Source organism: Zalophus californianus, chromosome 1 (genome assembly GCF_009762305.2).
Source record: "Zalophus californianus isolate mZalCal1 chromosome 1, mZalCal1.pri.v2, whole genome shotgun sequence".
Classification (NCBI taxonomy): domain Eukaryota; kingdom Metazoa; phylum Chordata; class Mammalia; order Carnivora; family Otariidae; genus Zalophus; species Zalophus californianus.
Genome location: NC_045595.1, coordinates 126,788,308 through 126,814,776, shown reverse-complemented (window position 1 = coordinate 126,814,776; position 26,469 = coordinate 126,788,308). Strand labels below are relative to the sequence as shown.

General features: G+C 36.3%; 1 protein-coding gene across 6 annotated transcripts in view; it reads right to left on the bottom strand.

Moving 5' to 3' along the window:
• NAALADL2 (N-acetylated alpha-linked acidic dipeptidase like 2) overlaps positions 1-26,469 on the bottom strand; it is a 1,313,911-nt gene that overhangs the window by 690,248 nt on the left and 597,194 nt on the right. For all 6 annotated transcript variants that reach the window (XM_027587309.2, XM_027587311.2, XM_027587310.2 and 3 more), the window contains one exon: positions 8,185-8,686. In XM_027587309.2, coding sequence (XP_027443110.2) covers positions 8,185-8,678 — 494 coding nt within the window. In that variant the 5' untranslated portion in view covers positions 8,679-8,686. The remainder of the gene's footprint in view (positions 1-8,184; positions 8,687-26,469) is intronic.

Here is a 26,469-nt window from a genome sequence, read left to right as displayed (position 1 = left end):
TAACTTTGAGAAGGGAAAGTGGGCAAGGGATGGGGAGGGAGGCAGGACGGAGAGGGCAAGAAAGCAGGAAAGCAGGAAGAAAGCAAACCTTCTGGAAGAACTGGCCCTAGACTAAGACAACCCCTTCCTGGCAGAGCATAAAAAGACCTGTGATGGGATCTACTTTGTACCTCCATAAAACCTGCAATCGCAGAAATTACCTTTTTGTGAAATTTTTACTTTCACTTCTTTCTAGCAAAAGAATGTTCGCTACATTAAACAGAATATTATTTAAAAATATAGAGTGACTGGCAGAGTGCCTGGAATATAGAAGATATTCAGCATATGTTTACAAAAGGGTAAAGAAAATCCTCCACCATCAAAATAAAAAAAAATAGCACAGACTATGACAATGTAGATAAAATAGAAACCAAAGTCATTTGTGTGTGTGTGTATGCCATAATATATTATATATACATAATATATATACACATTACATTATATACCTAAATTCACACATATGATTCTAATTTCAAATTCCAATAATATAGATCAATAACCAGAAACATACATAATTTTTTCTAAAAAAAAAGAAAGAAAAAAAAAAAAGAAAAGAAAAGAAACCACATGAAAGTGAAGGCTTTATCAAGAAGGTCTAGATATTCTGGGTTCATTCTCTCCCACAGTAAAGATTTACTGACTATTTGCATGCCAGGACTCAAGTACTGTGCCAGACTCTGTGCAGGGAGCAGAAAGTGATTCGTGCCAATAAAAAGAAAAAAAAGAAAGAAAGAAAGAAACTCTGCAAGTTACAAGGAGAGAGAGAGAACTCAAACTGGTAGGAGATCGAAAAGAGCATGAGCCAGACCTCAAAGGATGCCTAGTATTTGAACAGGTCAGGATTGATAAGGTCACTGCAGACAAAAGCCCCTGTCAATAATCCTGATTCATCCTATGGGGCATGCTGGTCTTGCTCTGGTCAGATGCCTAAGGAGTGTGAAGAGCATAGCTTTCATTGGTCTGTCCATCCAGTCAGTTAAGAGAATTAATGTCATTCAGCGTAACACTGAGAAACTCTGAGTGAAGCAGTTCCTTTATCTGAAGTCCAGAGCAATAAAATACTATGCATAATTAAGCAAATCTTATACTATGTATTCTTTTTGTGATTAAATTTAAGACAATGTACATTTGTTATCCAGAGAGATCAATGATAGAATAGCTAATTGCTTCCTTTAGGAACTGTCACTCTACCACTGTTAAATTCATTCTGTTATCATTTGCATAAATTGAATTATGTGCACTTTTGTTATACATTTACATGTTTTTCTCCAGTTAAAGTGCCAGTTGCTGTATTGCCTTCTTCATTTCTCCCAACCTTCCTGTTCTCATTCTAATACTGAAGTTGATGAGGAACAAAAAAAATACAAAGGGTAGAGAAGACAGAGCCCAAAAAAATAATACATGACAGAGGACGACAGACAGATGGCTGGAAAGTGCATCTGGAGACTACAGGAGAACAGTTGCGGACAGCATCACCATCACCAAGGCTTGCCTTTGTACAAAAGCATACCAGCAAAAGAGAGAGTCCTGTAGCAACAGAAGAAAGAAAAATCATGGATTTAAAGGAGTCTTTCTAAAGCTCTGAAAACCATAAACAGTCCGTGGGCTTCCATGAACTCCACAGCCAGCTTTTCTTTAGGTGAGGACTACTTTGCCTCCCTCATTTAAGACTGAAGAGAATGTGTAGTTGTCAGCTTTGTTGAACAGGAAACCAGATCAATCACACATTCTTTGGTAAAGGGACCATGGTGCTCTTAAACAGAAGGAAGAAATCATGGGTGACAGATACGGAAAGGGAAGGATGACAAAATGAAGACACACTGTGAGCACAGGAAAGACAATAATATTATAACAAGTAAACAAATCTAGTGTCTGGGTTAAAATAATGGGACAGAGAACCAGCACTACTGTTTACTATCTTAGATCAAGGGATGGTAAGTGAAGGCAGGTGAACAATGATTTAGGTGGAAGACAGAATTATAGATTTTATCTTTAGATAGCTTGAACAGAGATTTTCTCCTTTCAGGTGATCAACTTATTATAAGAAGTTATCATCAGAATATAGTAGATGCTAACAAGTAGGGTTCTAAGATTTTAGACTCCTTGGAAGTGTAGGGTAGCTACGAGTCTAGGGTTCTTGCTGCAGTTAGCTGGCCTGATAAAAGTCCCCTTTCAGGAGAAATTCATTCATACAATTTAAATGAACTAATTCTTGCGATGTGATCCAATATAGGGATAACAGAGAACAAGAATGGCAAATCCTCTGATCAATTAATAGAGGCTGCCAAGAGTGTTGGGTTGAGGAGGACTCTGAGGTAAGGTCTGGGCACAATGAAAAAGAGGGTTATGATTATCGTGGACACAGAAGGGGCATAAAACAGAAAGTGGCAGTATGTGTGCAGCAAATTCACCACTCCTTTAGTTCAATGTCATCTAAGCCAGGTAACATAACCAAATCGTGTTGATGGCAAAGTTTAATTGGTACTATGAAAGGTACCACTCAAGTTACATGTATTACTAACTAAATATACTATTGTTGACAAACGGCACTGAAGGAGGAGGAACAGGAGAAAGAAGAAAAAGAAGAGGAAAGAGGAGGAGGTGAAGCAGCAAAGCAGTAGATCAGTTTTAAAAGTATATTTCAGAAAAAGAGAAAACTAGATTTGAGAAGCCATTTCAATTTAGCATATCAACAAGTAACTACTAAAATATAAAGTATATGAAACAATACTGAATGCTACCTAGGTTTTCAGATTAGATCTTGTTCATCAAGATACAGCTGAAGAAAATTTATATTTCCTACCTATATTTGAAGCGTTCATTACCGACTAAAAAAAATATGGTGTTTTCCTTATGTTTGTAAAGATCATTTCACAGCATAACTTAATTCATGCTTAATTGCTTGTACCAAGCCAGACAGTGATGAAAAATATTGCCCCTGTCCAGATAATGCAGACATTTCAAAAGAGATAAGCCCCAGATAGCTTACTGTTCATTTTATTTTGTTAATAAATGTGTCTACTAAATAAAATCCAGAAAGATGGGGTACCGTACATAAAGCAATAGACTATTTTACTATTATAATATTTTAAGTTTCTCAACTTGTAAAGGCCATGGAAAGAACCTATAAAAACCATGGGGAAATTATTTAAAAAGTAGTTCATACATGTAAAAAGAAATGCAAACGGTCAATTAAGATATAAAAAGCTTGTCAAAATTATTTTTGGCCTATCAAAACAAATTATGGACTGGAAGGTTGGCAGCTCTGAAAAGCAATTTGGCAAGACAAAGCAAATAACTAAACAAATTTAAACTCCCTGAATCTGTGGTTTGTTTCCAGGAATCTATCAGAAAAGAATAATTAAAGAAGCAAAGACCTATGTACAAGAATGTTTGTAGAGACAACCTAAATGTCCATTTATAAGAAACAGGTTCAATAAATTCATGACATCTATATAATGGAATACCAGCAGTATTTTCATATACTGATTTAAATCTATACTTATTGGCTTGAAAAATGATTCTAAATATATTGTAGGCAAAAGCATTCTAAAGCAGATATCAAAGGAACAGATGTGTTATAATACAATTTTGGTTATTGATTGGAAAAGAAAGAAAATGATGAAAGAGGATGATAGGAGTATGGATGGTTTTTACTTTATTAATTCTAATTTTCTCTCTATATTTTACTTGTAAGCAAGAAAAACAACAATGTTCTTTCCATTTAAAAAAGAACAAAAACTTCCATTTTAGCCATAATTAAAATACAGCACGTTTTCTTTCTCACCATTTCACAGCATCTATAGCTGTCAAAAGTCAACACATTTCTGCATTCAAAAATATACTAAACCTCATTAGTTCATCCATTTCAAATATCTTATTATTAGAGCATTATATCTGGTAACTAAAGTTTGAAGTTTTTAACATACTTTATTCAGCAATGTGCTTATGATCTTTAACACACACAAACACACACACACACACACACACACACACACACACACACACACGTCATTCCCTCAACAATATATGTGATAAATATGTGATAAAGGCTCAGTGACTTCATTATATAATATACATAAAACATTATACCTGTCACACTGAAGCTTCTTCTAAGTTAAAGAGTTCTCTCAACAGCTCTAGGTAACATATTTTATACAAGGTGACTAGCATCCCAACTGGCCAAAGCTGATTAGACCAGGGATAAACACTTGACACAGAGTCACAAATGCCTCTGGCCCTCAAAATAATATTTCATTCTGGGGAATAGGAATGGTAGAATCATATACTGGGGGATATAGCAGTTGGTATTGGGAGGAGAAAAAAAATAAGGCAGACAAAAAGTAGTACAGATGGAAAGGGAGTTAAGTCACTTTGGTGTTTCAACACTTCAGTGAAAATCAAAGGAGTATGGCTATTGAGGTCCCTGGAGCTAACTGGATCCAGATTCTATATGAATAAGGCCTGATCAAGTGAATAATTCCTATTCATAGATTATTGTATGGGCCCACCCTTCTCTTTTGATGCTTACAATAAACGTGCATTGTCTAAGTGGTTACTGTTCCAACGCACCAAAAGCATACAATAAAACAACTTTTAATGGCCTATTTTGATTCCGACCCATCAGAATATATCTGCTATATATCTGAATATACCTGTTGGCTTACACAGAAGATATGTGGAAGAAATAAACCAATGTAAAAAAGTGAAGACATTTTTTCAAATAGCAACAAGTTACACATAGAAGTGACTGAGAGAATCATATTAGAAGATTAATATACACACACACACATACGTTTACACACGCACTAACATGGTCTTCATATTCCTATGCTAATCTTGACCATGTCTACAAATGGGATCAAGTGTAACTAAACTTCTGATTGGTTTTCTTTTATTTGGTCAACATCCCAAGTACTTGGCTTAAGATGGTGTATTATGTGGGCTTTATTATGGGACAATTAGTGTCTTAAACTAGGATATACAGTCAATATGTCTATCAGTGACTCCCTATGAATCATTCAAATGTGTACTTTTCTATAATACTAAGCATAAAAATAGCCCATATGTAACCTCTATATTAGACAACTTTTAACTCAGGGAATGGAATCATAAAGTACTTCCCTTCCATTTACATTTATTCATTGGGACTAGTTTTTTTCCTATTCCTAGATTAAAACAAAACAAAACAAAAACAAAACTCCATTAATCCTCGAGACTGTTATGTGACTTGAGTTCCTCTAGTGAGCAATTAAAATGTTCAGTGTCATTTAATAGTCAGAACTTTGAACTTTTTCCCACTTTTGACCATCTTTAAACTGGAAGCCCTAAAGTCAAAGAAGGGAGGGCAGCCAGCTTCTTTGCTTTGCGTGTCTCTAACTTCAGGGCCGAAACGGAGCGAGTGAGAATAGGTAAAGCAGGAGCAAAAGGTTCTCACTTGACAGATACTCTCATGAACTGGCATGGTACCTTCTGAATCTAGCTGGAGTTGTCAACTGAATTTTCCTATTGTGTCTGCCTGGTGGGTTCTTTGGAGATCCATTCATCCCACACCTGGGACTTCTCACCTTCCTTTGATATGGGTAATACATTCTCCTCCAGCTCCAATACTTACTCCTTCCACAGCCCCATACTTCTAGCTCTGTCTGGTAAGTTCTTTTTAGCCATCCAGGAAGCTTTATTGGAAAAGATCTGTAAAACATCTCCCTTCCACATCTCTTCTCTCTCCGACCCCCAGTCCGTTTGGGCTTCGTAACAAAATGCCACAGACTGGTTGGCTTATGAACATTTCTGGTAACTCTAGAGGCTGGGAACTCTAAGATCATAGCACTGGCAGACTCAGTGGCTGGTGAGATCCCTCTTCCTGGTTCATAAAGAATACCTCCTCACTGTGTTCTCACATGGTAGAAGAACTATGGGGCTCTGTGGAGCCTCCTTTTATAAGATCACTAGTCTTATTTATGAGAGATACACCTTCATGACCTAAACACCTCCCAAAGGCCCCATCTCCTAATACCATCATGTTGACCATCAGGATCACAACATATGAATGGCAGGTACTTGTAATAAGGCATGCCATTAGCATGACTATTAGGGAAAAGGTTGTTTTGGATGAGGAGATGTTATTTGGAGAAAGTTACTGTAAACATATTTGCACCAAAATATTGATTAAAGAAACATCTCTTATCTCAAGAAAAATATGTGGCTATTTGATGGAGTAGAGTTGTGAATATTGACAACCACTGAATACTGCCTGGCAATATAATTGCTAGTGGTTATATTTTTGTAGCTAGCTTTGAAATATACATTTTGTTGGTTTTCAAGTTTAAGAGGAGAATATACTCCTTACTGTCATGCAACTCCTATTCTGAGGAAAATAATGAATATTTTTATTTAATTATACATTTAAAATTTTAGAACCAGCTGCCTGTTTGCAAAAAGGACATAAATCAGTTTTTAAAGTTGTCTACAATGCTGGGGTAAAAAATAAGGCAAAGAAAGCCAGAGAAAGAAAATAAATACATAGGCCAGTTAGTACCCAAAAGGCATATAGACCCCTCCCCCTCCTCCAGGGAGCTGAACCCTTCAGAAAGAGTTTCCTAGGCTCTGAGTCAGCAGTACCCCTGCTGGGGTCAGCCAGTGGGATAACCAGCAGGATACTGCAGAAGAGGAGAAAGGGAGAAGCTGTGGTACTTCTTACTTTCTCTCTGCCTTCAGTAGCTGAGGCTACATCTCCACCCCTCTGCACTTGTGTATATAGAAAGCTCCAGCTTCCACCAGGTTACCCCAGCCCCCTTTGTCTCTCCAGCCTAGGCTTAGTAATGGACTCTTTTCTTTGGGTTGCCTCACTGTCCCAACTGCCCTCTTAGATTTTACCTTTGATGGAGTAATTTCTCTCCTTTCAGTGCCCTCTGCTTTAAATATTCCAGAGAGTTTTCTGTTGTCTGTTAGATCCTGACTGCTACAATCACTCTTTGTTAAGATAATGGCATATTAATTCTATTAAACAATTAATACCATACTATAATGCTATACAAACAATTTTACATAGAGAAATATCATGGGAAGTCTTATTATCTGCATATTACATGCTTATTCAACAGTGAATAGCGGACACAGAAAGGTGTAGGAAACAAATTGCCATTAGTCATTCAGATGTGATCTTTAGGAAGAGAATAATAACTCACCAACATCAATACACATGACATTTCAACACATATTCAATGATACATTTTCAGTGGGTATGCTCACTAGAAGATCCCTAAAAATGCACATATGCCAACAGCTTGGCTGTAATGAGCCAGTGTAATCCAGGAAGAATATCCTGGGGAAGTAGTATCCCTTTCTCTCATCTACCCATGAACAACATATATGATTCACTTAGGACTGTCCTTTCTTGGCACATATGGAAAATACATGGGAAAGCTACTATTCCAATTCTTCATTTCATTAAAAATGTAAACTAGTAAACCCTTTATATGGCAATAGTGAAACTTCTCCCAAGAACTCAGAATTAATGCCAGTGAAAGAATATTTTCTTATCATTTAACTTAAAAATCAACACATTCTGGCTAAAGAGGTCATGTGCAAACTTACCCTAGAGAGACAAATGAACTTTTAGAACTGCCTGATATACAGAACCCAATGTTTTTCAATAAAAATGTGCTCACTGAGAAGCCCAAGGATGCAGGAAACCAAATACTATCAGTGCTTATCTTAGCTCCTAACCATAAGAGACAGTTACTTCAGCCCATAAAAGAGGTTTATTTCAGTCTGGTGTCATTAAAATTTTCAATCATATGGCTAATGCCCTAGTTTTTATGACACATATATCCAGCTGTCTTTGCATCTCAATTTGGCCTACCTGGGCTTCCCAAGAGGGAGAATATGCAGTGCCTGGAATCTTTTAGTCTCCACAGTAGTTGTGGTTCTTATTATCAATTAATAAAACAGCATCATAAATTCATATTACAGTATCATAAATCTGAAATGTGCACCCTCTCGGTGAAGGGTATGTTGGTAAGCTTTGTTGCTCAGCTTGCTGGACTAACCTTAAACCATGGCAAAATCACCAACTCAATACTCTCTGTGAGACATCTTTCCCAGGAAATGCATTCCACCAACATCCATTTCTTCTCCACCTACCTGAAAGACTTCTTAATATCTTCTGCTTGGATTGTCTGGAGAATCTCTTGGTATAACTGAAGATCAAGCGTTGCTGAAGACGTAGCATTTGAAGGACACTTTTTAAGTGCATAATAGCCTATCAAAATCCCAAAAATAAATAAAATGATGGCTGTGCAAAGTATTTTTAAAAGGCGGCAAAAGTTGCAGGGGTTGCTCTTTGGTGCAGATCTTGTGTAACGGGTAACATAGTCAGACTCTTCTTGAAGTCTCTGAAACCTTCCTTTGGGTGAAGTTGCTGGTTGAATGGAATCAAGATTGAGATCTGCAGTCTCTGGATTCTCCAGGTTCTGATTCTCAGCACTATCTAGTTGGAACTGGTCAAAACCAGGCTCCTCCAGTTCCTTTTCCATGTCCCACTCTAAGTCAAGGGCAGTGGCTTGAAGGTCATCATTGTCTAAGTACTGTGAGTGTCCTGGTGCTCTTTGATCTGCATTGACCTTCTGATAGGCCATCTTTTTACCTGTGGAAATAAGGGAAGCATATTTTCTTAAAATAAGCTGTAAAACTGAATAAAGGAAACCTCATTTAAGTTGGAGCGGGGAGACCAAAAGGGGGAGCTATCACACCCTGCCCCCAGCCAATGACAGATCCCAACAGTAAGAGACATACCTTGCATTCCCAACTGGAAGAAGCTTACTTTACTACCCCAGCAGGAGAAAGGAAAATGTTCTCCCTGTTAGGCAACAAGCTCGGCAAATAGGAAAATACAACAACTCAGCCAACGAGAAGCCATCACCACCCTGAACTCTCACTTTCCTTCATTCAAAGCAGCCCTCCCATCTTTCTTCTTTTCACAGTAAAGCGACAGTCCTCTCCATTGATCTCCAGATTCGCCTATGGTTTGCCATGGTTTTCAGGTCCTGCAACTCCTCTGCTATTCCAGAAAAAAAAACCATTTGCTGGTAGAATAACTGGCTGTTTACTTTTAAGGTTGACAAAACAAATAATAATGAAAATCTCCATGGTGAAAACAAAAGAAAGCAGCAATCCATATTAGATGCCCATAAAATTTCAGTGATTGTATTCAGGGGAAATATATTGTTCATACAGAAAAAATCACGTATTTGTTAATTATTTAATCTTCTGTTTTGCTGTTGATGTTTATTATAGAAAGAGAAGACAAAAAAATAAAAGTAAAATAAAAGTAGAAGTTACTTGGAGAAACTACAAGACAACATAAAATAGACACACACACAATTATTCCTTTGAAGTTCAGGAGAATAAAAAAGTCACAAATGTACAAGTGTATTGAGGATAATATATTATAATGAAGGCAAAATTTAAGCTTACACATTGTCAAAATCACTTTCAAGGAAAACTAAGGGCAGAAGCAATAAAGCTGTGGTTTAGTAAGTTAAGGAGGGAAAAAAAAAAAAAAAAGACCCTGGGATGATTTACATTATCAGAGCTATTTAAAAAAAAAAGGTTCTGGATAGAATAGAAATAAAAACTCAGTGGAGGAGTAATGCTATTGAAACACAAGAAGCAAAATATGGTATGTTACATAGTCACGAGTTATCAAAAGGATTGGAAACTTTAAGCCTACCGCAGAAGACCAAATGTTCCACGGAATTAGTGACATGAACTGGCCTGGATCACTGAACCTTAAATAAAAGTCTGGGATGGCACCTTTCCAAAAAGGGAAGCCTTTTGCCAGCCAGGAGAGTTTGATTTCATAACCTTGCTATAGGAGTGGCAGATGGAGATTTTCTCCCCTACACAGTTTTGGATGACAGTTTGTTATAGCCTGCAGAGTGGTATTAGGCTAACTGGGCTAATTAACTACAAGTAGTCTTCAGTCTGAATTCAGTAACCCACTGGTGTATTATGGTTGCAGATCAGGAGTATTTATACTTAAATTTTCTGTGTATTAGATTTGTCATCCCAGCTGGATTCTAAGGTCCCTCACTATGTTTTATGATTTTTCTATGAGCCCCACTGTGGTGGGTAAAGAACAGAGCTCAACAGACAACTGACTAGCTAACTGCCTTAGGGCCAGTGGTTAACAAGTAAATTCTAATAAAGAGATAGAAACAGGGATTTCATGAAAGGGAGTGGCATCATGCACAGAATCATAGATATATACAACTCTAATCTGGGCTGGCAGAGGTCCATGTTAATTAAAATGTTCTGAACTTTTCAGATAATTCAAATATAATTAAATATTAATCTTACAAAATATAAATCATAACTCTGATTAGATTTCTCTTCTGCTACCCTATATTCTAGGATTCATTCTTACCCAAAGTTGACTTAATAACGAGAAGTAATGCATGCCAGGTCCTGGGATAGGCAGTGAAAACAAAGATAAATGGGTCCTTATTCCTCAAGTAAGGAACAATTCAATCAGAGATAAATGCATGAACAAACCTATGTGTTAAATAAAAAATGCAGAGTGCCAGGGAGACTCAGGGGTGACTGGGTATAGCACAGACTATGGGAAAAGGTTCCCCAAGAAAGTGATCTCTGAGATACTTCTGGCAAGAGAGGAAGCATTAACTAGGGCCGACCAGGGGCATGAAAGGATGACAATCAGGCAGGCGAAAATTTATAAACATGCAGAGGAATGAGAATGCAGGGGGCATGGACCCTTTGAAAAATCCAGAACTACCAGGGTGCTATATACTGCTATATACAAGGAAGGAGCACATGGGCCAGAGATTCAGATTAAAAAGCTAGGAAAGGGTGACTGGGCAAAAGGCTTAATTTCTGTGTAACCCATGGTCTTCATCTATGAAATGGGCATAATAATAATATAAACTTCATAATGTTGTCATTAGACTGAGACAGTGAGCCTAAAACATCCACTGAGTGTAGCATAAGCTGTATGGGTTAGAAGGAACATTCCTGGTATTAGAGGAGAGAGGACTGGGTAGGATTGTTTGAAGAAACGAATTCAGTAATGCAGAAGAAATTATATGTAAGATATCGTGCAGAGGGGGAGGTTACATCATATTCACCATGGACACTCACATACATATATGCTAGTTGTGATTTGCTTGTTTACATTTAGTCTATATGTGGAGATAAAAAAGAAAAACACTACATGACATGCCAACTGTTATCATGAGGTGTTTTTGGGTATTGTGTATTAGAATAGCCTCGGGAATGATTCTGGAGGCCCTCCCCCTGCCCTTCCCAACGTGCCTCCCTCCCTCCCTTTAGCTTGGCCTGGTTTCCAAAACAATTCAAGAAAGCACAACATTTGAATTTTGTCTTTGGCCATATCAAGACAAGCAAAAAAAGAGAGTAATAATTGGAGTTAGTGGTAATTATTCATCTAGGTTAGGAGGTAGTTGATAAATTGGTAGAGGAAGGCTCCAAATCACACTTGGTTAAATTTTTTTTAATGGTAAAAGAAAATACTGGAGGATAGGAAAAATTTGAAGGTAGTAGAAATAAAGACTTTCTAAAATCCATATGCAGAAGAGGAAACTTCCTAATGCAGAAGAGGAAACTGAGGTCCAGAGATGAATAATTCTTTAGACTAAGAAAAGTGATGTTTGTGTACATTTTATAAAAATATGAGCTTAACAAGTTGGCAGTAAAGTAATATTAAATACCCCACAACTCAACTTATTTTAACATATATTATAAAATAGTGCAATTTCTTAATACTAGTCAATTTTTTTCTTATTTAGCTTAAACGTCAATAAACTCCTGCTATCTTGCCATGGTATTTTGATATTTACTTCTTTAAGTGTTCAGTTTATGCATTATTAATTAATTTATTTAGACACTGTCCCAAGGTGGTTCTTGAGACTTCCCCTGCTTCTCATTTTAATGAACCAGAGTCTCTGTCTTTAAAGGTTGTTTGATAAATTGAATTGTAGAACATGGTTTATGCTCAAGGAAGACTTGGCACACAGGATTTACTATGGAAATTTGACATCTCTAATTATGACCTCTAATACAAACATTCAAAATCCTTTCTCCACAAATCATTTAAAAACCAACCGCAGTGGTGAGGCAGAGTTTTCATTTCTAGCCTGACAATAGGCATTCCATCACATGTACATCAGCAATTTAAGGCTTTTCAAACATCAGACAGAGCCATCAATTAGAATGTAACGCAGATACAAATATTAAGTCCTCACCATATGTGTATCTACCTGACACCTTTACTACCACTTTTGAACACATTACACATTTATAAATTTACCCTAAATTCTCTCTACTAGGAGAACAGTAACTGGGTCAAAGGTAAATAGAGCCATTTGATGTAACAAATTCCAAAGAATTTCAGAAAAACTTCCAAGGAAATAGTATGTGAGAACATATACAATGAAGCATTTTAACCATTAATTTGGTATAACAAGTTACACATATATTCTGTACATGTTCTAGATATATGCATTTTATATAAATTTAGAAAACCATTTCTTTAAAATTATCTTGCTTTAAGTAATATAGATAGCTTTTTGCAGAAATACATATAAATCCGTGCCCTGACCATTCTGTTTCACTTTATCTAAAAAAAAATCCTCAAAAATAAACCCAAATACTAAATTACTGAATAAAAGTGACCATATATTCAATTTTGAGTCAGCACAAATTATTTTATTCATGCCACAAAGAATGTAGCTTTCCTTAAAATAGCTATGCTTGGGGCACCTGGGTGGCTCAGTTGGTTAAGTGTCAGACTCTTGATGTCCACTAGGTCATGACCTCAGGGTTGTGAGATCACTCCCTTCACCAACCCCTGTGGACCCCTGAGTCAGCTCCTTGCTCAACAGGATGTATGCTTCTCTCCCTCCCTCTCCTCCCCTCCTCCCCACCAATGTGTGCATGCACTCTCTCTCTCGAAAATAAATAAATCTTTAAAAATAAGTAAATTAAAATAAAATAAAAAACCTATGCTCTGTGAGGTAAGTAAAAAACATAACATAGTGTTTTTACTAGAACTTTCAAATTCTAACTACAACAGAAAAAATATAAAAAGAAATCTTCAGCAAAATCAGGTCTTAGATATGATCATATAATTAGGCTATTCAAACTTCATATATTTTCTTTACTGATATTCACTTAATTTATATTGTCATACTATTTTACACCTAACTCTATTTGAGTAATTTAAAAATTACATGTAGTAGATTTTAGAATCTGCCACATGAATCTTTCTCTAAAAGAGATATACAGTTGACCCTTGAACAATGTGGGGCTGGAGATGCCAACCCCACAAACAGCTGAAAAATCAATGTACAACTATTAACCCCCCTCACAGCCTACTGTTGTCTAGAATCCTTACCAATATCAGTCAAGGAACACGTATTTTGTATGTTACATGCAGTATATACTGTATTCTTAAAGTAAGCCAGAGAAAAGAAAGTAAAAGAAAATATCATTAAGAAAATCTCAAGGGGGGTGCCTGGGTGGCTCAGTTGTTAACCGTCTGCCTTCAGCTCACGTCATGATACCGGGGTCCTGGGATGGAGGCCCGAGTCGGACTCCCTGTTCCGCAGGAAGCCTGCTTCTCCCTCTCCCATTCCTACTGCTTGTGTTCCCTCTCTTGCTGTGTGTGTCTCTCTCTCTCTCTGTCAAATAAATAAATAAAATCTTAAAAAAAAAGAAAGAAAGAAAGAAAGAAAATACCAAGGAAGAGAAGATACATTTACAGTACTACATTGTAGTTGGGGAGGGGGAGAAACACGTATAAGGGGACTGGCACAGTTCAAACCGGTGTTATACAAGGCTCAACTGTACTTAAGGTGTAGATCAAGTCATAGAAACTTGTTACACTTCCTTAAATAGAAATATCTGTAGCATCCTTACATTCTATATTATACCACTTAGCCTTTTTTATAAAATGCAGTTTTTGTGAAAAGTAGAGTATATTTTCCATGTCTTCAACATCTCTTATTCACTTAGGTGAGATCCCTTTCCACCCAGGCCCACACCAAAGGCTAAACTGTTTTAAAAAATCAACATACTAAAACATTTATCTTTTATATATACTTATCCTCTTATAAGGAAAAGAAAGCAGATACAAGTTGAACTAAAAGTTATTTTTTCTAGATTATGACAGGCTTAGATCAATAAAAAATGAATTTGTATTCTTACTGAGCATATGATTAGTTTAAAAATAAATTGTTACTTCTGAATGCTTTCTTTCACACATTTTCAATGGCTGAAACGAAATAAATTATATAGAAATAAAAGATGAATACAAAACAGGCAGAAATTTCAATATGTAACATACAATCTCTAGCTGCTGCAGATCTAGCCTAACAAAACGAATGGCTGGCAAATATTTCAGATGATAAATACATGTTAAACAAAAATTTCATTTAAAAGTTATATATTACTAATGCCACTTAGAAATATGATCACAGCACTATTACTTTCTTGCTCAGCAGTCACAGTGAAGGAATTTATTATGCAAATGCCCTGGCTTTTTCAATCTCTAAATTAGTAGACTCAAACTACTTGATTCAAATCCTAGCTCAGCTATGTAATTTAGACCAGTTACTTAGTATCTTTATGCTTAAATTCCACATTTGTAAGATGGAAATAATAGTAGCACTGTATTTTTAGCGTTACTATGAATAAATGAGATAAATTATTGAAGGTGCTTAGAACAAGATCTAACACAAGGTAAGTGATCCACTAATAAAGGATTACTCTAGAAATTCTATAGTTTAAGAGAATACAAGCATTTGGAGCTTACAACTTTAAAGCACAGACTTAGTTAAATTAAATTATTTCCAGAGGCTGTAAGTTTCAGTAACAAGAGCCTAGAGATAATGAGAATCTGAGCAGTGGACTCAAGCATTTTTGAGAATGGGAAGCATCTTCTAATTATTAGCTATGGCTCAGATAAGAAAGAAATGTGGCCAATATTTATATAAAAGTTATTATTATATTTCATTTACAACCACCACTTCTATATCTTGTTATTATAAAATTTCTTTTTCGTCTATTTACAAAAAGTTCTTCTCTAATGCTGAAGAGTTCAGTTTAAGAGTTTCAAGAATTAGTGATAATTAGTCATGAACATGAGTTATATACATTTGTTGTAGAAAACCTTGTTTGTCCTAGGTGATTGACTTCACGTATTGACTATGATGATACTGATAGTGTTTTTAACTCAAACAATAGGAGAGATTGGGTAGATCTTATTAGAATTAGAAACACATAGAAAAGATTTCCTACTTGTAAAAGTTATTTTATAAGCAAAATAAATAAATGACCCTGGCAGATTAACTTTAAAACATAAGGCGGAATCTCAATTTCCTATGACAGTTCTATGATTGAATCTTTATTGTACAATGGGAAAAAAATGTTCATATAGTGTTTCCTGAAGCTTTGAATGTCAAATCATTTGCTGGTTTGAGCAGATTGATTTGAGGCAAAGGCATTTCTTAGAAATCTCAGTGCATCATCAAAAGGCATTCATTATACACCTTCGTGCAGTATATTACTTTAGATGCTGTACCAGTGAACTATATGAGTGCCCAGAGGAATTTTTACATTTAAGTTTAAGAACATTCCTTATAGGCTAAAAACATTTGACATAAATTTTTCAGTATGAACCTAGTTTCTACAAATAAAGCCCATGTTTGTGGAATAAATATTTGTTGTTGAAAGATTTAATGGTCTCAACTTGAGAGCAGGGCCAAAGATAATAAAATGATAAAAACAGTAATTCAGAAGACTGTTCGCTGACTTAATTTTTTAGTATAATGAGATTTTTTTTTTCTATCTGGCTTTGTAAAATGGCCCTGGCAATTGCTATAGCATCTGTAAATGCATTAAGAATTCCTTATTTAATTGTAATTTTGTATGTCAACTGCATAAAAGAAATGACAATAATTATTTGTTGTTCATGCTTCACTAATTGAATAAAGAACATATATAAAGTAAGGGGGAATTATCTGTGTTTTATTTTTAGGAAGAAAAAGAGTCAAAACCTACTCTTAAATGGGTAACAGTACACTAAATTTAGGCAGAGCAGATAATCAAGCTGGAGAGTATAAAACTAAAACTTTACTCTGAGGTCTGAGTTACCTTGATCACTAAATGACATGTAAAAAGTATGCTTATAGGATACCAAATTAATGAGCTATAAATTTCAAAATGCAGTCAAAACCATTTGAAGGAAAATTATTTGATGAAATCCAGCAGGTTTGTGTAAGTTTGTTTTATATCGCTTCCATATGTATGGTCACCTGCCAGTTCCCTAAGTGGGCCAGCCATTCTTTCGGTACCTGTGTGCACCTGCAATTTGTGTAACACACTAACTGAATGGTTAGTTGGGCCCATCTGAGTTCCTGTATGTATGATGAGGCTTTTCAATATTAGAATGATATCATTCAGTTCAGGCAAAATTTGCCAAGCAGAAGAATTAATTTAAATTGACTAAAATGAGGGTCACCTGGTTGGCTCAGTCAGTCAAGCTTCTGCCTTCTGCTCAGGTCATGATCAATCTCCAGGTCCCGGGATCGAGCCCCGGGTTGGGCTCCCTGCGTAGCAGGGAGTCTGTTCCTCCCTCTCCCTCTGCTCCCCACCCTGCAAGTGCTCTCTCTCTCTCAAATAAATAAATAAAAATATTTTTAAAAAATTGACTAAAATGATACAGAGTGTACTCTCTGGGTCTTCTGAACAAGTAGTTGGAACACTTTGTACTATTTGGAATATCTATCATGTGATATTAAGTCTTAACCACCAACACAAAACTCTTTCTACTTAGTGATGTGTAAATAGTTTCTGTTTCTGCCATGGACTCCTTTCCTGGTCCTTTTTGTTGTCTGCTTCTACCTAGACTCTTTTTTTTTTTTTTGGCCTGGTCATCATTTCTATTTATAGAAATATTTCTATAGTCTGTAGAAATATTTATTTACTTCTACAGAATTTACATCCTTTTCACCTTCAGAGTATTTGAAGTGGCTTACATTAGAAATGCATATACACAAGATAAGTGAAAACACAAAACTACAAATTACAGAAATGTGGAGGAGAATAAATTCTGAGAGTCTGGCTAAAGAAAGCCACTATAACTGAGTTTTAATATCATTCTAGCTTCACTACAGTCAGGGTGAAGAAGGCTGTCTGCAGGGTCTTCTCAAGTTCCATCATCCTTCACCTAATCTCACTCACTTGTTAATGCACAAGGCTGTCAATCTTAGCTGAAGAGTTTGTTTTTAATTTTTTTTCCTAAGTTATTCCTCTTCGTAGTTGCAGATTTCTATGTTAAGAAGATATTTTTCTCTATCTAGTCAGAGAAATCTGTGAGTCTCATTTTTTATCTTTTACATTTAGATTTTCATAAACAGAGGTAACGACATGCCCGTGTTATGGTATCCAAAGTAAAATGCTAACAGATGATTCACTGACCCCTTAAAATGAGCCAGGACTTACTATAAGGTTGAGGTTTTACAAACATTATGTCATTTAGTCAAATAATCCTATATGTTAAATATTATTATTATCACCATTTTACAGATGAAGTACAGATGAGGCTTAGGGGTTGTATTTTCTCCACGTTCTCACAGCTATCAAGGGCAAGTAGCTGGAGTGTCACACCCAACCTGTCAAATTTCCAAACCTACTCTTTTAAACAGTACAGCATTTGGACTCTCTAGAAGTCCCCAAAGTTGGTGTATTAATGAATTCAGAGATCTTGACTGAATGATCCCCGGTTATGTCACCAATGTGACAACAAGCACCAAGAGTCTCAATGCTCGTGAAATCTGAATGGTCCTACCTTGACCCTCAGATCTCTGGGTGCTGCTCTGACCCCAGGACCCAAAAAGATCTCTGTTGTCTGCTCTCCACAGCACCCCGGCAGGCATAGATGTTTCCTGGCACTGCAGCTTTGAAGAAGGGAGAATCGCTTCCAAGTACATTGCTTTGAGGTAAAGACCACAACCTCTACTTTATGGTCTCTTCCTAGCAACACTTTGAAAATTTCTCTTTTCCCCTGCCGCTGAGGGACAAAGAGCAAAACAACTGTGCTTAGAACTTGGCAGGTACTGTTTACAAACAACCTGCTGCTGACCTGTTTTCAGCCATTGAAACCCTTCTGTCCATCTTGTTCTACTCCCTACTATGTGTGGTTTACAGAGGCCTAAAAGGGCTTCAAGGGTGTCAAGAGTTAACAGTCAATACAATCACTGCATGACTCTTTGAGAGCTGTCTGCCAGGAGGAGCCTCTTAGCTTGACAGATACACTGCAATTTTTTATCCTTTCAGCCAGTGTGAATGATCTTAAATTGCTCTTTTTTGACTATGGCTTTTGGATTTCCTAGGAACAGACAGATGAAGCTGTTATCTACATGAGCCCGCTAAGCACTCTATTTTTCACATTTTCAAAGGTAATTTATTGGTTTACTTCTTAAATATCTTTACTCTTCAATAACTATCAACAGGTTTCTAGAAACTGGAAGTGCTCTATCGTAAAATTCATATTGCTGTTTCCTAAAATTGTAACACAAAAAGACTCTTTGAGGCCCAGGGTAGTAATCTAGTGTATCCAGAATCTGTGCTTTTTATTTTCTGTAATGGCTCTTTTCACAATGTTTCTTTAGTATGTTAACAGGAAAAAGTGTTAATATATTGTGTTATCGTGATTAACTGGTGGGAAAGAAAGCAGCCCAGGAAAACACATTGGTACAGTGTATTTATGTTACTATGAAAATATGTATCTTATGAACCATTCCAAATCTTACTGGATAAATTCTGGAAATCTATTCTTTAGCTAAAGATCACCAAGGAAGATCTAAATGTAAAAATTTTAGTATTCATCTTCCAAACTAATAGACCATGAGCTAAAGAAAATTAAAATTGGTGATTTAACCCAAAATAATACAATGATAGGAATTCATTACACTTAATAGCATGGTATGGTCAAAGACAAAGATTATATATAGTAATTCATTTAATCTTAGGGCTAAAAATTAGTTTAAGTGAATTATGATGTTGGACTAAGTAGTAGGAATACATTAATAGGAAGAAAATCAAGAATTGTGAAGCTTTCAGTTGACAACTGATGAGAGAATCAAGACTGAAATCCTTTCAAGAATTATCTCAAGCAACTTAAGGAACAAATTATTCAAAATTTTGCTATTTTTTCTCACTGTCTAAAATGCCATATCATAACTACATATATCTGAAGCTAAACAAGGAGATATCTTTACAGTATTTTATTCTAGGCCTCACACTGATACAAAAATGGAATTTTATCTAAAAAAAGGTAACAATTATTATTTTAAATTATGAAATTCAAGTGCTTTCTATAAGTGACCTTTAAGTATGATAATACTAATAACTGCTAACTTTTTTGATAAAAAAGCATGTGTGTATTAAATAAGAAACAGGATGAGGGCACCTGGGTGGCTCAGTTGGTTAAGCGACTGCCTTCGGCTCAGGTCATGATCCTGGAGTCCCGGGATGGAGTCCCACATCGGGCTCCCTGCTCGGCGGGGAGTCTGCTTCTCCCTCTGACCCTCTTCCCTCTCGTGCTCTCTATCTCTCATTCTCTCTCTCTCAAATAAATAAATAAAATCTTTAAAAAAAAAAAGGAAACAGGATGAGAAATACTATAGCAATATATTACATCTGTGTGACAGCTTGAGAAGTTAATTTTTATTACAAATTTACATATCTGCTTACTAATTGTTTTAGGTAAATTAAAGCAACTAAACAATTTACTGAAAACTATATTGGGCACTGCTTATGTCATTTATATTTTATTTATGAACAGGAGTATTATAAAAAATGGAAGACCTCCAATGGCACATAAAAGTAATGCTGATATGAAATTAAATGTCAGGCAAAAGGCATGAAAATACAATATTCACAAAATTAAATGTAAAACATTTAACAGAACTTTTATATAATTGACACCATTGAAAGGTAGTTTATTAATGATAATGCGTGCAAAATTTTAAAATTCACCTAGCACTTCAGTTTTAAAATGTCAAATATTATTACTTTACCAACATGAATTTTAGCTTCCTTTCCATTTTCTTTCTTCCCACAATGCATCCTTTATCTTTTTCTTTATATTTTTCCTTCCTTTCCCATTATTTCATTTTTTCTTCTCCATTCTTATTTCACTATTGATGTCTCAGGCATTCAATGAGAAATAATAAAATAATAAAACATAAAGTTTGTTTCATTTTTTTCTCTGTATTGAGAGTGATATATCCTGAACTATAAATAATCAATGGATTCTTTTTATTTGAAATGATTATCTGATGACCAAGCCAAAGATTATGTTTTCCTCTAGCATTCCAGGTATGCTTAATCTTTAGCCTTCAAAATACTAGTAAAACTCAATTTATCCTTAATCTGCTGCTTGGGAGTTCCATAATCTGACACTCTATAGGAAAAACTAAAGACCTTTCTCCCTAACATTTCTATAAAGACTCCCTTCAGCTATTATGACTGGTGAGATTTTTCATTCCCATCATCTTCCATAACTATAACCTACATATTACCCCCACAAAATCTTTTTCAATCATATATCTTAGAAACAAAGGTATTATTTTTTTTTTCTGCCCACCACCTTCTCTCTTTTTAACCCCGTAAAGGGTTGAGGTTTTTAATCATTTCTTGAGTAATTTAAAACTTGAAGGCCCCAAATGATGAAAATATTATAGTTTTTTTGCCTAAAAAGGAGAAGAATCTTTAAGGATGTGGAAAATAAAAATTAAGTTCAGAATTAATATAGGAACATACATTGCATCAAAGTTGTAAACAGTAGATGACCTTGACTAGTTTAATTATGTTAGAGTTTTTTTCCTAAAAATAAAACAGCAAGCATTTATGTACCCTCTACATATATCAATTTATTTAATTATAGAAACAACACTATGAGGTTCCTATTGTTATCATCCCTGTTTTACAGACAAGGACACTGAAGAGAGAGTTGTCATTTGTTCTAGATCACACAGCATTTGAACCTAGTTAATGTGGTTCCAGATTTTGTATTCTTAGTCTCTCTGCTATAGTGACAGAAAGCAATCAAATGAAGGCATATTTTTAATTCTTCTAAAAATTTTTTTAAAAAATTAAAAAAAAATCACTCAATTTTCCCACAATCAATCCCTAACAAAATTTTTGTAGTATGACCTTTTCCTATAAGTTCCATCCCTATGTAGTCTTTTGGGAGAAAGAAAAAAAAAAAGTAGAGAGAAGAAATGAGTAAGCTCACACCTTCACACACAGATACAAGTCTCCACAACATGACCTCATTAAAGTTGCCTGTGGCTTCCCCAAATATACTTCACACCCATGCTCATAGCTACTGGATACCAGTGTTCATGATTTTAATTTCTAAAAATCTCTTTTCAATAGACTTTTCCTCTCTGACTCTGACTCCAAGAATTAGGCCTTATTCATATTTTTATTTCCCACCGTTTTTGTAATGATTAGTTAACCCAGTAAATATATGTTGGACTAAACCCATAATTTTGCAGCTCCTAAATATTCATGATCTCCTCACATTTATATCCATGCTCGTTCAGAAATACCCATGTATCTTAAGATCAATTGTTTAACTTAAATCTGACAGTTTTTAAATATACAGATTAATGATAGTGTGATATTTATTTGCTAAAGTGTCTTCTGAGAACTGTAATTAAGGCATGAATAACTTTAACAGGGAAGGAATTCTTGGAGCCCTGAGTGCCAAGAAGTCGGTCTACCCTGACTGGGAGAGACTATGTGGAGAGGCCCCCAGACCATATGGAGAAGAAGCTGAGCCCAGGCATCCAAACCAAAGTGCCACACATGTTAAGACCAGACCGGCCCCCAGCCGACATTCATCAAGTGACAAGCATGTGGGGCAAAAGAATAAGCTATCTGAGACCTGTCCATATTCTTTATCAAACACATATAACAAAATAGCTGTTGTTCAAAGCCACTATGTTTGGGAGTTGTCAGCAATGAGTAAATAACCAGAATGAATAATCACTGAAGCTGTTTTTCCCAAACAGAAATCTGACCAGGTGACTTGACAGCTTAAAATCATATGAGATGTTTTATTCTGAACTAATATGACATTTCACGGACTCCTTTCCAAGACATGTAAGACCTTTATTATGCCCGGGCCTAAGCTACCATTCCTATCCTTCACATATATGTTTCAAGCCTCTTTTAGGCACACATTACACACATTCTTCCTCTGCCTCATTTGGTCAGGTTCAGATTCTTGATTTTAGTTAATTTGTCTAGTTACCTTTTATCTTTGCAGACTAGCACAGTATCCAGAACTCTGTAGCTCTTCAACAGATGATAGGCTGCAAATAAGCATGGCATCTTGAAGAGACTATAGAATTTAGGTAAGATAACTGCGATTTTACCAGCAATGTGTCTTACAGTAATTACTTCAGTTCATTCAGCTTTTAAATGAGAATATAATACCTATCATATATACTTCTAAGAGTTGAGTAATGAATAATGTTAACTATTATAACCAAAGAAAGCTGATAAACTGTAAACCCAGTATAAATGCTATTGTTTTAAAATTATAAACCACTAGGAATCAAGAAAGCTAGGTTTGAATTCTGAATCCACAATTACTAGCTATGCTCCCAGGGCAAACCACTTTTCTTCACAGGTAAAACTAGATTTGTGTGTGTGAAAACCAAATGAAGTAATTCGCAAATGTGTGCTTTAAGTACTATTTATCGATATCATATAATTAATGAGATTATTAATAATGAATAAAATTCAGTTAATACTAAATAAAAGAAACACCCTCACGTGTATACCATACTCAGTCACCCCAATTCCCGAATATTGCTGATGTAATTGCTTAAGGTAAAGCCACAAGTGAATTTACACTACAAGTGCCTGAATTTCTCTTTTCCCTGAACAAAACAGAGAGCCTGGAATGAGAGGATGGAAAAGGAGACTTTGGTGTGCCAGATGTGAAGATTGTATCCAGGGAATGGAGGACACAAGAGCAGAAGGAGAAAGGAAGAAGCCTATGAAGAGGTAGCTCCTGGAAAATCCATCCCAGAACTTACCAACTTCAAGTCTCTTAAACACATTATAAAGGCATTTACTTATGCCATTCAGAACTGGTGTCTGTAATGCGGGCATACACAGAGTTAAAAACAAATCAGGTCTTCTATTTTGAGGTGGGGGGGATATGAAGAGATCTATAGGAGAAGATTAATCCAACTCCCCTCCTGCACATAATACATTTCTGAAAGGAATCTATCCAGAAAAATCTATTTAGCTATGCCCAGAACAATCAAGACTGACTGTGTAGAGATTGAAGTGCCTCAGTCCATCTGCTGATGATATTTATTGCTTTTTGGCACCTTCTACATATTTACCAAGCCTATGTAAAAGAAAGCTATGCTTCTTATTTCTAGGACAAAAACAGATGGTGCTCCAGCAGGTAATAATTTAATTAAATGGCTCCTAAAGCATGAACAAATTGTTCCAAAGAAAAGAAAATATTTTTATTTATTCTTTAAAAATAAGGAGGGGGAGAAAAAACTAAATCAAGTTTGACTTTCTTAAAGCAACAAAATTATGGTTTACTAAATCTCCTGTTCTTAAAAACAGAGTGCTTCTCCCTCTCTATCTTCCTCCTAAATCAAAATCAAAATTATAAATAATATTGATGTTTTTCCTCAACTTTCATTAGATCTCTAAAAATAACTTCAAGTTAAAGTGAAACATTTTTACTAAAGTTGAAATCAGATATTCGTGGGATAGGAAAATTTTTGTGAGATTCAAATTAAGTTGCATAATATATTTTATGGACTAAATGGGATAGAATAGCTACATACCTAAAATGTAGATTCTAATAATTGAAAACAAAATTTACCATTCCAGTTAGAGCCAGAAAGCCCTCTGAAGCCCCTGTGATACATACATTAAAGATGTCACAATACTAGAAAGCAATAACAATTTTGCAGCGTAACACAGTAAAGCTCAGTCACTTGAGTTTAGGATGGAAATGGTAAGAATCCCAGTACTGCCACTGCTACTTACAGACTGCATAACTTTAGGAAAGGAGATTAAGTTTTCTAAGATTCTGTTTCCTAGCCTGGACATATATGTATATACCCAAACACTGAATGACAGTAGTTATGGAGTCACTCAGAACTCAGTGGATAAATTCCAAGTACTTAGCACAGTTCTTAAGACAGAGTAAACATTCTACAAATGGCTGCAAATGACAATCACTTTTAAAATTTATTAAGCAATAAGAATATGCGTATAGTACTGGGGCTATAAAAATATAAACCAAAATAGGGTTTTGGGAGCAAGATGGTGGAGGAGTAGGAGACCGGGATTTCATCTGGTCTCAGGAATTCAGCTAGATAGGGATCAAACCATTCTGAACACCTATGAACTCAACAGGAGATCGAAGAAGAGAGTAGCAACAACTCTGAACAGAAAAGTGACCACTTTCTGGAAGGTAGGACGTGCGGAGAAGTGAATCCGAGGCGATATTCAAGAGGATAGACGGCGGGGGAGGGGGCCTCCGTCGGCCGCTTCTGGCAAGTGATAGAGCCGCGGAGCACAAAATCGGAACTTTTAGAAGTCGGCTCCGCTGAGGTACGTTGCTCCAGTGGCTAAGCGGGGGGTGGAACCCTCGCGGAACAGTGTGGTCTCAGGACCCTCGGGGTCACAGAAAGACTGGGGGTGCCTGAGTGCGGCAGAGCTCCCAGGTATCCAAGTGGGGAAGCCAGCTGCAGAGATGGAGCTGAGGCGCGGGCTCTCAGCTCGTGGTTGCCATAAACTGTGATGGATGAAACAGTCGGGCCACTGCTCCTGCAGCAAGGACCCAACAAGCGGCAGATCCGGGGAGACACCCCTTCCTCCCCGGGGAGGAGCAGCACGGGAACGCACCACAGGGATCTACTGGGTTTGGAGACTCCACACAGGGTCGGGTGACAGAGATAGAAATGCTCAGTCAGAGGCAGAGTGAGCACGGAGTGCGGCCAGAGACCGGGGAGACGGGAGTGACTGACTGCTTTTCTCTGGGAGCGCACTGAGGAGCAGGGCCCTGAGTTCTCGGCTCCTCTGGGGCGGAGATTGGGAGGCCGCAATTTTCACTGTCGTCCTCCAACACGGTACAGAAAGCTTGCAGGAAACAAAAGCTCCCGAGAGCAAACCTGAGCAGATTGCTTAGTCCGGACAGGCAAGGGCAGGGCAATTCTACCTCCGGCAAAGACCTTTGGGAACCAGGGCAACAGGCCCCTCCCCCAGAAGATCAGCACGAACAGCCAGCCAAGACCAAGTTTAGCGATCAAGGAGAATTGCAGAACTTCAGAGCTAGGGGAATACTGCACATAGAATTCATGGCTTTTTTACCATGATTCATTAGTATTTCAAAGTTAATTTTTTTAACTGTTTTTTCTTTTGAACTTTTTTCCTTTTTCAACCAACATCTTATAAATCCCTTTTTTTAAAAAAAACGTTCTTATTTTTCATTAGAGTCATATTCTATCCCTTCATAGTAGTTACCCTTATTTTTCGCAGATATATACATATATATATATATATATATATATATATATACATTGTTCTCTCTAAAATTTTGAGATACAGTTTCTTCTAACATATCAAAACATACCCTAAAACTCTAGTGTGTGGCTTTGTTCTAGTCTCCTGCCTGATCACATTCTGTCCGACCCCTTTGTTTTCCTTTCTTTCTTTCCTTTTATTTAATCCTCTTCTTTCTTTTCTTCAAACAACTTCTTATCAATTCCTTTTTTAAAATTTTTTAAATTTTCATCTTTACATTCATATTCCATCCCTTCGTCGTATCAACTCTTATTTTGTAAATATATAAGTCTTTCTTCCTTTAAAATTTTAGGAGGCCCTTTCTTCTAACAGACTAAAATACACCCAAAATCTAGTGTGTGGCACTGATCTATGCACCAGCCTGATCATATTTGATCATATTCTGTTTTTTTGTTTTGTTTTGTTCTGTTTTTGTCTGTTTTTATCTTTTTCTTTTCTTTTTTTTTTTTTCTTCTCTTTCTTTTTTCTTTCTTTCCCTTTCTTTTCCCCTGGTTTCAGGTCTTCTCTGATTTGTATAGAGTATAGTTGCTGGGGACATTGTTAACCTGTTAGCATTTTGTTCTCTCATTCATCTATTCTCCTCTGGACAAAATGACAAGATGAAAAAAATCACCTCAACAAAAAGACCAAGAGGTAGTACCGTCTGCCAGGGACCTACTCAATATGAACATTAGTGCGGTGTCGGACGTAGAGTTCAGAATCATGACTTTAAAGATACTAGCTGGGCTTGAAAAAACCATGGAA